Here is an 18,370-nt window from a genome sequence, read left to right as displayed (position 1 = left end):
CAAGAACGCCTTGTGGAAAGAGTTGAGGATGAACTGATTAGATTTCAGTGATTAGAGGTCAAAGCTTACTGTGACCTTGATTTTTCTTGACCTTGAAATTTCCACAAGGTGTTCTTGAGTTATCACGTTCACCAGAACGCCTTGTGGAAATTTCTTCAAATTTGGCACAAGTGTCCACTGAGTTGAGGATGAACTGATTAGATTTCAGTGATTAGAGGTCAAAGCTTACTGTGACCTTGCGTCAGATATTTGTGTCTCAAAGATCAAGGTCACTGTGACCTCACCAAATACATTTTTGCCCTAATTATAACAACATTTGACACAGCTGTCTAACAGGATAGATTGATGAGGTGATGACATTTTATATCCACAAGGTCAAAGGTCAGTTTTACTGTGACATGATAATGTTCAGCAAAAACACTTTTCTGGTCATTATTTAACATCATGACTCAGGAACAGAAGGGGAGACATTTGATTGGATACTGAATCGGTGACACTAATCTTGGGTGTCCATATTAAAACTGTGCTGATTGTATAGATCTCCTTTGCTGTCAGGTTGAAGATGTGTGTGAAGCATCCATGTATTAGAATCGCTTCTTAGCAACAACATCCCTATTTAAAGCAGCCATTTTCTAGTTGTCTTTAACTTTCATCATTTTTAATCTTTTTGTCTTTACTTTTTTAATATATATTTTTTTTATCTTACTCAGTTTTACTACTATTACTGTTATTATAGCTTTTAAATCTGTCTTATCGTCATGCATGCATTGGTCTTAAATTGTTAAATTGTTTTTGCTCCTTTTGTTTTTGTTTTTGGGGCTATATGTTCTGTCTCATTCTAAGCTTAGTTATCTGTGAAGCAATTTGACCTGCCCTAACCCGTATGAAAGATGCTGTACAATAAACTTTAATTTATTGATAGAATTTCATAGACATTGTGAGGAAGCACCAAAAGTTTATGAAATGGCATTACTGAAAGTTTTCCATGCATTGTTTTCAATTGAGATGTAAAGCTTTTAAATAGGTAAAGTGAAAATAATCCTTTATTTTTTGTCAGGGAAAATGTTTAAACTCATATTTGCCCAGGCCCTCTTTAATCCTCTTTTAATTTCTGCTTGTGTCCCTCTAGCCCCAGATACCTGTAACATGGGCAGCCTGCCAAACGGTGGCTGTGAGTACCTCTGTCTGAAGGCCCCCCAGATCACAGACCACTCTCCCAAGTATACCTGTGCCTGTCCTGACGGCATGGAGCTGGGACCAGACATGAGGCGCTGTGCTGTAGGTAAGTCGGTCACACTCTGAAACCAATAAATCACGCACTTAATTAAAGGGATTGTGCTAAGAAATGTCATGTGGAAGTCTACATCACTGTGATCACAGTGACATGATGGAGTGCCAGGCCATGTGGATATTTAACTGGTTTCAGTCTCTCAATGCTGCTAAAAAGGGATCACCGCATAATTAAGTATTAATCGTATCTTTAAATAAATATTCCAATTAAAACTGTTCAGTATGTTGGTGCTGTCCAGCCTTATACGTGGATGGCTATGGGAAACATTTCCCATGGTATTACAGGCTGAAGGAAATAGGTTATTTTTCTATCTTGGCCTGTCATTTCTAATATGATTCAGGTTTTGCTCTCACCACAGCCAGACCATCTCATTTCTTTATAGTTTCAGTGCCAGACTAAAAGCTTCCCATACTGGTATTCCCACGTGTGCCCCCCACTCTGATGTGTAACATTTTAGCAAATCCACTGAATCCTTTTAAAATGTCAGCAAAATCTACACAGGAAATGCTAAATATATTAAATATAAACACAAATATCAAAAGTATATTCTTGCTTCTAGGGAATTTATCTGCTTTTACTCACAATGAAGCTGTTATTTACACCATCATATTTATATTTGTCTCAAATTATAACAAAGTAGCTTACTGACTGTTGCAGCTTTAGTCCAGACCCAGTGTTCACTACTATCACCCTTCAACAATGCAAAAATATTATTGATTATGATTGATTTAAGAGCCAACTTCTTCAGAGAATTCGATACCTGTGCTTAATGTAACACTATCTTGGGAAGCGGCTCGGGGATTCTCCCAGCTTACCTGCGTTCCCAGCACACCTCCATTATTTCACTGACCTTATTTCTCCCGCTCAGCCAGTCCCCAGCCTCTACAGTCACCACATTTGTTACGTTGTTATCCTTAATAGACCTGCACTGTTTCGCATTTCATGTTTGCACAGGTGAGGACTGGAGAAATGAGCTGAGGCAGAGAAAAGAGATGATGATGTATGTAGGCCACCATTCAGAGAATCCCTCTGAGAAGGGACGGGAGAGGGAACATGGCCATTGAGCGTGCACAAAAAGAGAAGGGGAACATTTGCACTCACAGTTTCTGGACTCCTTAATGCAGTACAAATATTTCTGCTGAGCTCTTATTAAGGTTGATAAAAATGGCTCCTTACATTATGTTCCTCCCTGCTTTATGTCACTGTCTAATTTTAAGCAAAGCTGTTGGCAGTTTTGCAGCAACTATAAAACTTTAAAGAAAGGCATTCAGAAACCCCTAATCAAATGCCCTTTTGTGGAACAAATGTCTATTATCCAAGTGCATTATTCTAAGTATAACAAAACTGATCATTAAAATTTAAGAGTTACATCGATCAACTCAGTTGATCACGTTCAGTTAAATTACTTTACAGTATGATTTTGCATACATTTGCCATATTGTGATAATTACTGATATCATAAAATATCCTGATATTTGTTTGTAAATCCTATCAAATCTTATGACCAGACGTGTGTGCTTGAGTCACATGACTTGGACTCGAGTCAGACTCATGTCTCAAGTTTAATAACTTAAGACTTGAGAAAATCAAAAAAGACATGTAACTCAACTTGGACTATAACCCCAATGACTCTTGACTTCACCTGTACTTGACCCTTTAGACGTGAAAATAGTCTGTGATTTAAAGTGTGCCACAAATCAAGTCATTTTGCTTCATTTCCTGAATCAACTAATGTTATTGCTTTTCATTCCTAGCAAGTTGACAATCAATTTCCCAAATCCACTTTAAACCAGTCCCAAAGCATCCAATCAAACTGCAGGAGAGAACCTTGGAGAACTAATGTTATGTTAGTGAGCGCTAGTTGGAAAAATGATACCAAAGATACTTTGTTTGCAAACAAAACCTATGTGCTGGTCATTAAAAAAGGAATTACAGTAAGCAAAACAGGCAGTTCAAAAATAACAGACAAAGACGATACAAACTTTTTAAGCATTCATTATTTTTTAAAATGTAATATTGTGATAATTCTGTTGTTAAAATGGCTTTACATTTGATGAAGTGCACATTATGACTTGGTTAGGGCTCTAAACTCAAAGTTTAGGACTTGGGACTTGCCTGTCTTGACTTGGGACTTAAGTGCAAAGACTTTGTGACTTGCGAAGCAATGACTTGGTCTCACCTCTGCTTATCACCCAGCTCTATTAAAAACTCTGGAGAGTTGGGAGCATGTTATAATCTTTTCAGTACATGCTGTATTGATGCACACAGCCAAAATACTACAACTCGTGTTGCTGACATACTTGTCAGCTTCTAGCATGTTCAAGTAAATACTTAGAATTATTGTCCTGTTTCTCTTGTGCAGTCCGACCCAGAACAACCACAACAGCTGCTCCAACCACCACCACCACAACTCCAACTACAACCACTACAACAAGCGCTACAACCACTAGCACAACTGTACCTACCACCACGACTCCCCCTACTACCACCACCACCACCACCACCACCACCACCACCTCTGCTGCTACAACATTCAGGTCCACGACCAGACGCCTGACGACACCTGCCCCTCCTCAGACTCCCAGGAGAACCTCTACGGAGCGGCCTCGGACCCCCGCTGCCACGAGTACAGAGACAACCAGTTTCAGCAGCACAAGTCAGACGTCCACATCCACACACACGCCCCTGTTGGGCCCCGTGGCCCCCAACAGCATACAGAGAGAGAGCAACGCCAATCTCTCCCACAGAGGTAAGGATCATGGTGAGCAGGGTTTGTGCATAGGAATGTGAGTTTGTGTGAAGTGTATGCATACAGTGTGTGTGTGAGCCTAATGCTCCGCTACCATCACTGCCGCTACCACCTGCCATTAAAGCAGCAGGGAGCTGAAAACCACTACTTACATCAGTTTCCCTCCACTCTCTGTGCCTTCTCCTCCCTGTCGTTTCTTTGTCTGACCATCTGTCTATCTGCTGTACGTCCTCTGCTTTTCTCTGTCTTCTCACACACCAATACACACTACTCTCACTGGTGTATCTCCCGGTCTGCTTGCTGTTGGTCCCCCGTGAGCGGCATGTAACAGAGCTGTCAGAGCTAACAAACGACAGTCCCCTCCATTCTCACCTTCCACCTCTCATCACTCATCCTCACTTTCTGACAGCCTCTCTAACTCTCTTTGTCTTTCTCTCCTCCTCCTCTCTTTCACGCTCGCTCTCTAAAACTGGCAGCATTCTTCCTTCTCGCACCAATCATGCTTTACTGGTGCGCCAGAAAAATACCGCTTTACAGTTTGTTGCCCAGACAAACAATGACAGCAGAATATAACAGCAGTAACAATGCTTTACAAAGCCACACTGAGACTTAAATTGTATCTGGAAGAGGAGAGCTATCCTTGGGAGCGCCGCAAAGCAAAATTGATAAACCCCTGTGATGCACATCACATGGTACACTGTGATTTTTTTTGTGTGTGTGTGTGTGTGTGTGTGTGTCAGAAATCAGTGTTTTAAGCTTTTGGTTTGAAAGAGACATTAAAATAAGATAGTGGTGACTGTCAAACTACAGAGGCACTTATTTGTCCTCAAGTCGTTTGTTCCCTTTAACAGAAGAAAGATAACAAAAATGCTCTGAATAGGTTGTCTTTTTAAGCACTGGCTCATCTTTTATTGAAATAAAGTGGATGTGTGCATTTCCTCTGTATGTTCTACTAGATCCAATGCCAGTGCATCTCACTTTTCAGAGCACAGCAGGAGACTTAACGGTAAAACAATGCCAAAAGATCTACTGATTCATGCCGTTACTTACACGCTTCAGAAGAACCTTAGCTAATGTCTTATTCTTCAGTGACATAGCCTGCTTCTCAGAGGATAATTAAAGATGGAGCGGGAGAAGTTGAAGGATATAAAGTGACAAGTAAGAAAGATAGCAAGCTGCCATACTGTGTTTGAACTCCGATTTGACAATATTGCATTTACATCAGAGACATTTCTCATTATATTGAGAAGCTAGGAGAGCAAGGACTGAGATTGAAAAAGCTACACAGGCTAGAGGGAGAGGAGAAAGGACGGATGATGAAAGAGTGTGTGAGAGAAAGTTGGAGGAAAAGGAAGAGTTAGACACACAGGGCGGACAGGGAAATGAATGAGATAAAGAGCGACGAGTAAAACTAAGGATTGTTAAATGAGAAGGTACAGTGAGAGGCAATAAAGAGGCCATAGAGGAAAAAGAATGAGCAGAGCACTAAAAGGAACATGACAGTCCGGCACTCGAGCGGGGAGGGTGGGAGTTAGAAGACGACACACTGTTGGGAGGGAAAACAGCATTTACAGGGATGAGAAAAGACGGGATGGAAAAGAGGCAGGAGAGAAAGTGATTTTCTGGGAATTAAAGAGAATGGCTGCCCGTCGCTTTACTTTGGGGGCCTGGGTTTTTCCAGAGTTACTAAGGAGCAAGAACATGTTTTCTCTAGTCTCTGAAGTTGTCAGCCTCCTCACCACACCACAAGTGCTCCAGATGAGAGGTGGAGCAGACACGGATGAGAAAATGGGGCATGAACAAGACGCGTCTCCAAACCCACGGGCCATGTGTTATCGTTTTCAACTCAGTGCACACTGTCAAGTGTGCCGGCATCAGCTGTTACACATGTGCGGCGCTGCGGCTGGCATGGTGGAGCGAGGCAGAACCAGCAGTTTTGAGAATAAATCAAGAATAAAAGATAAACCACAGCTGGTACACAAAGCTCACATGCATCTGTGCTCTTACAAATTTGAACCTTCACTCTTGATGCTAGTAATTATTCATCAATCTCTCAGCCACACTGGACTACAAAGTGAAGTCTTGCTCATAAAAAAATAGGTTCACGATTTTTTTAGGTCAGTCAGGTGTCCTTATGGGGATTGAAACAGGTTTTGCTTGATGTTCATGCTGGCCCTAAAGAGATCCCTTTCTAATGTGCTGTCAATTGAAATGATGTGGGACAATTTCCAAATTCCCTGTTTGTGTCACCATCTCTCTGCATTCCCAGCACAAAAACAAAACACGGAATCCAGGATTACAGGATATTTTGGGCAGGGCAACACAATGGTTTGAGTTCAAGGTGTGAGAAAGAATGGTATCAGTAACATTGTTAACACTGTGCTACATTACAGAGAAATACAAAACCACACTAATGAACCTTCATTAATATAGGCCTATATTTTATCTACAACGTCACACACTGAGCGAGCTGCCTATTAATGACGCCATCTGCAAAGCAGTAATGATTGTGCTAAGTGGCTAATGGGCATGTAGCTACTTACATGTTGCAGATGATACGTCATGTTTGTAGTTGACCAATGAAGATGAGTTTACATATCACCTTGGGTTCGTCCTTCACCTTCTCAAAATGATCCCACGCTTTGGATTTCCTGCCCGACATGTTATTAACTAGCCTGTGTGATAACCGCAGGTACCAGCCATGTAAATTAACTCCTGTGTGACTGCTGACCGTGGACACTTCCTGTGTGTGTCCTTTCAAATTGAATTCCCACATGGTCCAGACATATAGGTTTTGATTTATTTTGACAAGGTGCAGCTCCTAATAGAGACTAAGTGACCAATGAAATCTTGCAGACAGATGAACTTTCTGGTCGACTAACAATTGGTCGAATATTAGTGGGCAGCCCTACTACAAATCCTACAATGATGTATACTTAACATGAAGATACATTATTAGCATAAAGTTATGGTGTTAAGGTTTAGGCAAATAAAGTGACTGTGGTTTGGTTTAGGAAAAGGAACATGGTGGAGATGTACCTTAAAATTACTCGAAGTGCACACAATTCTGAGCACTGATCTCCTGGTGAAAGTCCCAAGGGAAAACCCTGTGTGACCCATCCACCATCCCAACCTGCCTCCTTTTGGTTACCACTAGGGACTACTTCTTTCTTTACTCCCATCAGTGCATTGGTCACATGATCGCAGCCTTCCAAAAATACATGGGTGATGCACGAATTACTGGCTCATGATTATGTAGGATATGTACGAACTTTGGTGCATTGCTTTTTGTAGGAAAATGTACTAAACAGTGCAGGGAACTGAGCTGAAAGTGAAACTTAAACCCAGACTCCATTAACATAAACAGTCACTTGACCTCGCAAAAGTCGAGAGTTGCTCGTCTACCGCTGCCTCGATCAGTTAGTTTGCTTGTGTTAATGTGTCCAGATTCACGTAATAATTTTCTATCAAAAATGTTTCATTAAGGTATAACTAACAGTGCATGCATATATTATCTACTGTATAAACTGTAGGTATCTTACATATTATGATAGGGTTATATTTAAAGGAACTAAATATAGAGATTTAAAAAGGGAATGTTTTCATCGAGGCAAATAGCAAATTCTTTTTGAACTTAAAATCCCTCCAGCAATAATGGTCTTAATGAAATTGAGACTTTTTTTCTCTCTCCCTTTTTCTCACTTTCTCTCTCTCTCTTTGCCTTCTCTTTCCAGGACTGCTTCTTTCATAACTGCTGCTTTAATAAGATTCTATTAATCCGCCTTTTAGAGTCTTAGGACCCATTGGACGTCACTCATACTTTAAGAAAAGCCAAATTCACACTTCTGCTGACTCAGGATTCAGACGCTTCGCTGCTTAGTCTGAAGTCGCGTCACCTGCTGTGCCTCTTTGTGTTACTGTGTGTGTGTGTGTGTGTGTGTGTGTGTGTGTGTGTGTGTGCAGTTATCAAAATGCAGTTTATCTTTTGTATGATTACATTTCTGTGAGTAAATATGTCTTTATTGTACGTCCCATTCGCCACCTCCCATCTGTGCCTTTCCCATGCATCCAACTACACAGAGTGTGTTTCTAGAATGAGCCAATCAGTATGCAGGGCCAGCACTGTGATCTTCTCTGTTAATCTTCCTCACTAGACTTCATTATAGCCATCTGATCACACTTTGGCTAATGGCTAGCCTGCTGCTAATAGGAGGGTTGGGAGCAGGATTAATGTCACGCTGCACACCGACCTGTTGGGGTGAGAGTTGAAGGGGAGTAGGGATGCAAAGTCTGGAATAAATGTTTACTGTGTTGCATAATGAGACAAAATGAAGACATGCTTTGAAAAAGAAAGACTTGCAATACAAAGTTGTGTGTTTAAATTCACTCTCAAGGTCAGCGAGACTATCCATCATGTTTCAAGCCTCCACTGAAAGATATATTACTTCCTAAATCAACATTTGTTTTGTAATTTTATCAGTACAAATTCTGATGCATTACTTCCTGCATTAATATGGCATCCTGGTATGATGTATCCACATTTATTTACACATGCACAGAAAGTCATCAGTCCAAAGTGAAATCTGATTCTCTGCCCTTTTATTATGCAAATATATGTTTTCCAGCACAGTGCTTCCAACTTGTTTCTTTCTAGCAAAGCCTTTGGGGACGGTGTTTTGGAACAAAACTTTCTGCTTAGTTTTATTTTTCTTTCTCTTTTTCTTTTTCAACTCAGCTGCAAGTGATCACTACCTCATAGGTAACAACATCACAGTAGCTGTTCTGGGGATAGTCATTCCTATCGGTGAGTACTCTTGACTGTCTTGCTGTGTTGCCTCTGCTTTCTGCCCGCCTGCTTCTCCCTCCTCGCTTCTCCGTCTCTGCTTGTCGCTCAAGTCCTGCATGTTGTGTGTGTGGATGTGATGTTTTACAGTGTGTGTCTGGCTGTATGTGTGTGTGTGTGTGTGTGTGTGTGTGTGTGTGTGTACTTGCACGTGTATGTCACTGGTTTTCGTTTGAGAGTTTGCACTCCCACCTGACTTATTAAAAAGGAGTTTTATTTTAGATTTAACAGGAACAATTGCGTGGCTTTTGAACATGCAAGCGCTATGTCAGCCTCAGCTGATGTTTGAGTGCAAAATAACAGTTTAGTAATTGAGAAAATGTACTGAGCTGTGGTATTATCCAACAATAGCCTCCTGGCCTACGGCTAGAAAAAGCCATTATGGGCCAGTAAGCTCGTCAGCCGGCGATGGCGAAGCCTTTGTAATGTGCACATTATGTCATTATTAATGAGATCTGAGCAAATGGGAAATTCAGTTCATGTTTTGTCATCACATTTGACCAGCTGTTATAACATTAAGCTCATGTTCCTGCTCTGATCATACAGTATGCTCACACCGCGATCAATCCAGTGCTCTGACCTATATTTCTCTGACCCAGTGGACTGAGAGTGGGTGACACAGTTGCTGGAATCAGATTCTGAATAGATGGAAAAGGGACTTAATAAGCTAAAATTGTGTTTTTGGCTTGGGGCAGTGGAAATTTTGATCTGGGAAATGACATTATTGTCAGTACAGGGTAAAAAAAAACAGTAATAGGCGACCATACTATACAATACAAGAAATATAGGCATACAAAGAATGCAAGTTTTTACAATCAAACCAGCTTAGTGAAGTTAATCTATTCTATTAGCTTTAATTAAAATTAAAATCTAATTTTATGGAAATATTTAATACTTTCACGCATAACTTAACTGGGAAATCAGCTGAATGTGCAAATGACCTTATAGCAGCAGCATATGTCGCTAATTGAGATCTCTTTCATCCCTAATATTGAATACTTTGATAAATTATGGGGGCTCTAAAACATCGTAAAGCGACTTTTTTTTTCTCCTTTCATTCGCGACGATTGTGATATGAGCTCATTAAAACAGCCCCGGAGACTGTTAACCCTTTCCACTCCATCCCTCATTCTGTCCTTCTGCCATTCATTGCTGCCATAAATCCCCTCATTCTGCATTTTTTGGCAGCTTTGAAACGTTAATTATTGTTGGAGGTCCACAAGGGGCCGGATTTCTGCACCCCAGTTCTCCGCTCATATCCGTTAATGCACCACGCCCACCCACAGCACCACAAGGGGGAACAGCCCAACAATGATTATCGGTATTTAGCCAAAGTCAGGCTGTTATGTCGCTCTCTAATTGGAGTGAAAATTTTCTAAATGAGACAAAAGCTGATGTTTTTTTTTAAATCAGTGAGCATTTAGAGAAGAACAAAGGAGGATGTGGGGTTTCCAGCCCAGTCGCACAGGGATCTCAAGTGCCTATCCAACAAAAGAGCAATTAGATGGGGCTTCCACAGGGGATGAAGACACATCTATGGACGTGGGCATACGCACACACAAACGCACCCCCACACACACACACTTGTTTTATCTCTACTCGTTGACACACCTCTGGTTTGGCTGTTGGTTTCTACACACACACATAGACTTTTACATGCACTACACACACACTCAGGTCCTAAAGGGCAGCTCGGCAGTCATGCTGATATGGTAATGAGAGGAGAGAGACAGAGCTTATCTCAAATCCTCCACTCCCCCTTTTTTCTCTCCCCTTCCCTTTTCTTCTTCGCCTGTCCATTCTCTCATAACCTCCTCCAAAAATAACAGCGTTAGGCAGTCTGCAGATTGTGTGTTTTTGGCCCAGACTAGTGCAAAAATATAATCAAAGCCCAAATGTAGCACAAAATATGCAGTTTAATAATGACAGTTAAGCAACCATGTGGGGCTTTTACTTAAAAAAAAATACCCCAAACCCTTATTATTATCATCAGGATGAAGGCCACATGATTTATGCATGTATCTGTGTGTGTATGTCTTGAATGTGGGGTTTATAGTGTGTGTATGATGGTGCATGCAGGCATTCATTGTTGCAAATGTGCATGTGTATTCATGTTTATGTGTGTTTCAGATCATTCTGTAAGATTGAGACTTAAGAAGAAATGTAAAAGATTGTACATATACAGTATGAAGGCTCAATGTTTTCAGTTTTTACCAGATTCATTAATATACAGGGTTTCCCATTGGAAATTGTATAACCGAGCCACACCTTTTGAATATATGGCATTTTCTGTGCAAAAATAAGATCCCTGCTCCTCCCTGAAGGCTGATCTTTTCTTTCAAACACAACTTTTTCTTAACGTTAGCAGAGCTGGTCTTTGTTTCTGGCAAGGTGGTCAAACTCCAATGCAAAACACTGTGTGAAATCCTGAAAGAAACTGAATTTCACAGGGATTTTATGTCCTCATGCATCAAAATTTGTTATGCTTCCCTCTGCAAGAAGACGCTGATCACTGCAGTTTAGCTACAGTAAATAAAGTTCTCTCGCAGTGAACACAGATGAGCATACTCTTTGCATAATAAAGAGTCAGAAGAAGCACAAGCAAGCTTTTCAAGTACATTTGAGGCCTTAAAGGGATAGTTTGGATTTTTGAGGTTGGTTTGTATGAGGTTCTTATCCGTAGTCAGCGTATTACCTACAGAAGATGGTCATCCGTATGTGTCCAGTTTGGAGAAGCAGGTAGGAGTAGCACTAGGGAAGCTAAGCAAAGTATTGCTGTAGATGGGGGCAGCAGCAAAACAAATTTTAGCCCCTTAAAAAAAAGGTCCACCCCCAAAAAAATCAATACCAAAAACACTGTTTATTGACAAAAACAGTAGTTGTAGCTTGCCCAACAAGGGAGCTGCTGGATTACTGCTGCCTCAAGCAGTTACTTAGGGTGCTTTCAGACCTAGAGTTGTCTTGCTTTGGTCTGAATCAGGGACTATTTTCGTTACAAAGTTGTAGAATTGCCTAGAGTTGGTTCGTGCTCTCACAGCAGCATTTACAAGCGGACCAGTTCAAATGTCTTGCACAAGAAAGCTGCTCTTGATTGATCAGAATTTCCATGCGGGAAAAATCTGGGAAGTAAACAAAACATTGAAGAAGAGTACAGTTGCAAGAGAAATGCAACACTTTCTAACGTCACAATGGAGGGATGACTACACAGGTTGATTTAAGCACTGGTCATCGTGGACTATATTGCTGTCATTGTTCACTTTAGTCAAACCATACAGTTTGAAAACGAGGCACGGCTCCAACTAGAAAACAATGTTTTGATGCATTAGATGTGCTGAATGTGCATATTAAGGAAGTACAGGAGGAGGTGCACATTAATAATCCTCCAGGACTGTGACATGCTCTTGTTTAACCCAAACAATGCGTAATGCGACTCATCTTGGTCCGTATTGAGGACGGAACACGTTCTCACTACAAACGAACTGCACTAGAGTTCGTTTGGAACCGGACCAAGACCACCTCTTCAAGAAGGTCTCGGTCCTGTTGTTTTGTTGTGTACCCAAGTGTGATTGCTGTGTTCACACCTGCCCAAATGAAACCGACTTGGGGGGCAAACAAACTTGAGTTTGACTGAACTGGACCAAACAGGGCAAGTGTGAAAGCGCCCCTAGTTTGTGTCATTGTGTGACTCTGGTGAATCTGAACTAACCAACAAAGTCACACAAGACACAAACTACCTAAATGATGATGGCAGTGATGTTAAATCACTGTTTTTCTCAGTGGAGTCTGGCTTTGAGGACTGTGATACAACGGCTTCTGCTCTCCATTGGAAATCGCTGTCTGATGGCAGGGAAATGTGGTGAAAATACTCTAAATACAGTTAAACTGATGCAGACCTTTTTTTAGGATGCTAAAACATGTTTTGCTGCTAACCCCCATCAACAGCAATACATTTTTTGGCCACCGTGGCAGTTCTACTGCCTGCTTCTCCAAACGGGACGACTTTTCCTCTTGATTTAATTCCCCTACAAACCTTACTGACAGGTGTGCATTAAATTATATACAATTTTGAAAAATTAAAGACAGAAAACAATGAGCCCTCAGTACATGAAGGAAAGTGTGTGAGGCGTGTTTGTGTGTGTGAGTGCTTAAAGCGCCGCTCTGTGTCCCCTGGGCTGTGTTAACGCTCCCGCCGTGTGTTGTTGTTGTGTGTGTGTTAAACACATGCAGTCCCTATCCTTGCCACAGTGGTCATCGGATTGCTCTGCACCGGCGGATACCTGGTTTGGCGCAACTGGCGGCGCAAGAACACCAAGAGCATGAACTTCGACAACCCTGTTTACCGCAAAACCACGGAGGACGACGACGACGAAATCCACATCGGGCGACACAGCGAGTCCATCGGTCACGTGTACCCAGCAGTGAGTGGCAGCCACAGTCAGCCCTTCATAGCGCTTCCTCTAGGGGGCGGCGTCACAGACAGCAACTCTCACTGGTACTCAGGGGCACCGATGCTTTCCAGCAGCAAATGAGAGAAGCTGCAGAGGAAAGGAAGGAGTTTGGAATATTTGGGATATGGGAGGATGGGCAGGGGTTTGGAAAAAGCCCGTTTGTTGTACATGTAGGCCTGGAGGAAAGAAAGAACAGGCTTGCACACGCACATGCCCAAACTCTCACACATCATTTTTGCAGTAATCACTGAAAACACCAATCATACACACACATGCGCCCATCCCAAGTACATCACATTTATGTCACCTTCATGACCATAATCATACAGTACATATGTTTATCACCATCACATTCTTGTCGCCAACCTGTCATCCCTTGTACATTGTGTTCGTTTTTCTAGTGATTGACGTGTTTGTTCCGTTACTGGGCGAGACGTGTTTCTCACGAGGCGCCCGTTTTCTTATCAGACTCCTTACACAGACGCATATCATCTTTGTTTACAGAAGCAGCAGATGCAAAAGTTTAAATTTTCTCAACATGGACACGACAGAAAATGTGCCATCAGGTAGCATCCTTGTCAGAGAGGAACTTTGTTGATGTTGTCTTTGTTAACTTTGCTGCTACAAATAATAAAGGGTTATCCAGACATAAGAGGGCCACTGAGGCTTAAATAATTACTGCTGTCTCGAGGCAGTGCAGATCATATGAAAGAGAGATGCATGATGGGGGGCATCTGCAGTGGCTTCGATTTCTTGGTAGAACAAAAATGATTTTAGTGTTGAGATGCCTTTGAGGAGAAAGAAGACTCGCTTTATGGTCAGACATTTGACTGAAAAGACGTCAGAGCACAGGACTAGACCGGTCTACAAATAAATTGGATTTTTAGAGTGGATAGCAACATCATGGCATTGCTCTTATGTCGATTTTATTTTTGTGTTAGGGTGTAAATAAGACGAGGAGGATAAAAAGGGGAGCACTAATCAGAAACAAGGACAGCCCAAAAGAATTTACCTCTTATTTGTCTTGAGTGCAGTTGCAGAAACCATGATTCTCCACATTTCACAAGTTGCAGACTACCCTGTTGATTTCCCGTTGATGCAGGTGCATTTTTTTGCGAATCACTTATGGAAACTCCTGAAACAATGCCAGCTGTGATTTGCTCGAACTGCACTTAAACGTACAAGACACATCTGACATTTATTGAATATATTTGTCATTTTAGCTATCGGAAAGCGAGCAGGGAAGGGCGGCCAAAAAGGATTATAGGGGGGTGGGAGTCTAGCGCTTTGATCGGTTGGCATGGTAACACAGATTTCTTTGTGTTGCTCCAGAGAGAAAGGAGGCAAAGAATTCTGGGTATCATTGGCACGATGACAGGCTGGAGATACACACTCTCTCATACACACACACACACACAGGAAACAGGTGCACGACAGAGTCATATTAAGATTCAAGGTCAAATTAACAACCACCCTCAGTGAAGGGCTGCAGAGAGGGAACTACACTCTCCCAGTTTTGTTATTTACATCTGCACAAATCTCTTTTATTGTCTTTTAAATTTTTTTACTTGTTTTCTTCCTCTCCTGCCCTCTTTTTTTTCCCCCTCTCCCCTCTTTTCCTTTCCTTTTGTGGCAGTGTGGCAACTCAGACAGCCAGAGAAATCAGGTTGGCATTATGTGGGCCAGACATTTTCAGCCGTAGGCAAGCATCCTGCATTCCTCGCATAGGAGCAGCCAGAGAAGGAGGGAATGAACAAGGGGGGGGGGGGGGGGGGTTGGAAAGAGGAGAAGGGGAAGGTCGGGGAGAGGAGAGGAGAGAGAAGTGAGGAAGGAGCAGGAGAATGGATGCTATATGAAGCTGCCATTTCTTTCCTGGGTGCCATCTAGACTTGAATCTCTCTCTGAGTTCTTTCCTCATTCTCGGTCCATCACACCGCTCTGTTTTCTTTATGTGCATCTCACTTCTCTTTCTCTCCCCTACACCATCCTGCTTGTGGTAACAGTCTTTTTATCTGCTGTTTGCAGCGCGTGGCACTCAGTCTGGAGGATGATGGCTATCCCTGAGGGGGGGGTGATGCAGCCTGCACCCCCCACTCCCCAATCCCATCCTGGCCCCTCCTCTCACCACAGCCTCTACACCACTACAATGAGGCCAGTACAACGCGGAGGAGAAAGAGAAGGAGTCCTCATTTTGCCTCCCCTTTTTGAGGAGCAGGGATGACATGTACATCTTGTAAATCCCCCCTACCTCCCTCTCCTACTTTCTCCACTGGAGTAACATTACTACCACTACTAGCCACTACTACTTCCCTTAGTGCTAGTTCATTAGCAGCCTCTGCTCCACTCCTCTCCTCTCTCTGCCTCTTGTTAGCTGTAGTGGTGTGTAAAAATGCTGCTTGATGATTTTGTTCAAACTAACCTCATTTGGCTGTCTCAGTGCACATTGTAAATAGAAGCCACCGTACAGGGGGGGAAAAGCCAGCATGCATTGTTTTTAATTCCTCATTTTATTTATTTGTATGTTTCTTTGCTGTTGTAAATATGTGATCAGCATCTCTCAGCGCACAGTGCTACAGTCAGACCGCTTCAAGTTGGCAAGGACGTACAGTAGCAGGCAAGGACGTGATTTTTCTTCATAGCTCCCTTTGCATCTTGAGTTGACATAACAGATTTTAAAAGAGGGGGATTGTCATCCTTTTTCACACCCTTCGCCCCTTGACATATTGTATGTAGGCAGGCAAAGCTAAATATAGCCAAGGGGAAAGGAGACAGAAAAAATGATGGGGTTGTGTGCATGTTTGGAGGTGATTTTGGGGTGAAAGAGTTAGGGAGGGGGCTTTTTTTTTTGAGGGGAATGGGAGGATTTGTGCCACCAGAGGGTAGTGCCTCAGGGCAGAAAGCAGCAGGGCAGAAAAGGCAAAGGCTTATGGGTAATCCTCTCTCCTGGTATTAGAGGTATGCGTACAGTCGATAATGAACTTGGGATTGTTTGTTCATTCGCTGTGGGTGTTAGGACTCACACCTGTTTCTGACTTTTTGTGTTTGTGTCTGCTGCCATTGATATTTTAGAGGTAAACCTTAATTTCTAGACAGCAGACTGTCACAAAACACCTTCCTGTGACTGTTTTGACATGTGAAAATGGTGCTTTGAGTTTCTGAGTTCTAAGACTCTCAACCCAAACACAAAAATCTTCTCATCATTCGGGTAGTAATTCAAAAGACAGGACATTTTGTATGTTCTCTGAATCTAAATACATTTAATTGCATAGTTGCATGTGCTGTATTGAAATCATGAGGAAATGGTGTCCTAGAAATTGAAGCATTAGAAAGCAAGGTCATCTAGGGTATGAGAGAGGCTTTGATTACGACAGTATGAAAATGAAGATCCATTTGCAACTTCATGTAAGGCTTGTGAAGTAGAACAAATAAAATAATAGGGAAGAAAACGTCAATATGTTGCAGCTTCTGTAAACATATCCTGACACAGAGTAAGGCTAGGAAAGTAGGGTGTATATTTTGTTTTACTGATTAAAGGCATACTACACAGGATTTTCCTTAAAAAAAAAGAGTGTAAAAAATACATGGAGGTGTGTAGCCCCCAGCCAATAGCAGCGCAAGGTCAGGACTCTATAAAAACGTAGCAACCAGCCGTCTCTCTTCTCCACTCTGCCACACACACAAGCATGCAGAATTGCAGAATGCTTCAGCAGAATTCCCACAGTCTGGCAACGCGGCGCCTTCCTGCAGGGTTGTGCGAAGGTGTGGGTGTAATTATTTCTGCTTTAGAACATAAGCGCTATGAAAAAATCAGAAAATAGTGTTTTATTTCTCTGATTCACTGCTTTGTTTTCGTGTACGCCGCTCCTTCTCTTTATTCACTCTCTGGGTTTCATGACCAGCGCTGCTCTCTCAGTCTTGTTGAGCTGAGGAGGAGGGGCCAAGTTTGAATCCTGCATAGTATGCCTTTAAATTGATCTATCGATGCAAATTTTATTAGCAATAGACAACTTCAAGGTACACATTTTTGCTGTATTTTTGGCTCCAAAAGTCTATAACACCACATTTCTCTTATAGCTATACTATAGCTCCCAAAACGTCACTTTTCCTTTGGTTCAACATAACATGGTTTCATAACTTCACATCAATCCCTGTGTTTCAGTGGCTTCACAGCGCTGCTTAGTCTTTCTCAGTCTTTCATCCCCGCCTTTTTTTAACAATGTGGCTGTGTATTTTCTGGATTAGAAGCTGCAGAAAAAGAGCCCACATTTGGAAGGAATCACTTTCCGCTGTCACTGACTGTTGAGCGTGGTTGTTAGTGGCCCTGTTTTGTGTGAGCAGATGAGTAATACGTTGAGGCTGACTGAGCCGGGCGCTGATTTGATTTGAAAGCTGGATAGAGAGGCAGCGTGTAAACCAGCGTAAAGAGCTGATCTTCCATTGGCTTGCCGCAGACATGCTTCCAGTCCATCAAATCAGATGGAAATCATGCTCACTGACTATCACAATAATTGCTTATAATGTGTTTTAATAGTGAATTACTATAGGCCGCTATGACAAGTTAAACGATCGCTGTTACAAGTAGTTAAAGAATAACAACTTTCCTACTCTGGACGTCACTTGGTCTCAATAAAGGGCATCTTCTAGTTGTTAAGCACACTTAGAATGAATTATACAATGTATGGAGGTGTTTTACATTGTCCGAATTCTACCTACAACACTAGTCTTCCATTCTTAGAATAACAAATTTGAACAATGTTGTGCAGCTGAGCTGAGCCGCGAGATGATTTTGTCCGTCGCATCCGTAGTCTTTTTTTATTACAAGCAAAAACAAGTAAAGAATGCAAACATTAAAAGTCTTCCAATGTAGGCTCAGTACAGAAACAGCATATGTATTCATCTTATACGATACAGACAGTATGTGCATGCAAGCAAACAGTTGATTAATGGTAGTTATTTTTCATAGTTCTGACTATTTCCTGGAAATGTTTGCTCAGTGTAGATGCTCGGGTAACCACAGGGGGGGGAAGAGAGAAAGACAG

General features: G+C 42.0%; 1 protein-coding gene across 4 annotated transcripts in view; it reads left to right on the top strand.

Moving 5' to 3' along the window:
• The window catches only part of lrp8 (low density lipoprotein receptor-related protein 8, apolipoprotein e receptor), a 232,338-nt gene extending 216,801 nt beyond the window's left edge, over positions 1-15,537 (top strand). Inside the window, exons 15-19 of one of the 4 annotated variants that reach the window (XM_033621269.2) lie at positions 1,130-1,282; positions 3,654-4,040; positions 8,776-8,844; positions 13,129-13,301; positions 15,357-15,537. In XM_033621269.2, coding sequence (XP_033477160.2) covers positions 1,130-1,282; positions 3,654-4,040; positions 8,776-8,844; positions 13,129-13,301; positions 15,357-15,395 — 821 coding nt within the window. In that variant the 3' untranslated portion in view covers positions 15,396-15,537. Of the gene's footprint in view, positions 1-1,129; positions 1,283-3,653; positions 4,041-8,775; positions 8,845-13,110; positions 13,557-15,356 lie in introns of those variants that run through there. The other 3 variants (XM_078168965.1, XM_078168966.1, XM_078168964.1) reach the window with 3 other exon arrangements.
• Positions 15,538-18,370: the final 2,833 nt, after the last annotated feature.

This window comes from Epinephelus lanceolatus, chromosome 6 (genome assembly GCF_041903045.1).
Source record: "Epinephelus lanceolatus isolate andai-2023 chromosome 6, ASM4190304v1, whole genome shotgun sequence".
Taxonomy (NCBI): domain Eukaryota; kingdom Metazoa; phylum Chordata; class Actinopteri; order Perciformes; family Serranidae; genus Epinephelus; species Epinephelus lanceolatus.
The sequence above is the reverse complement of the archived record's forward strand: the minus strand, read 5'-3'. Positions and strand labels throughout refer to the sequence as shown.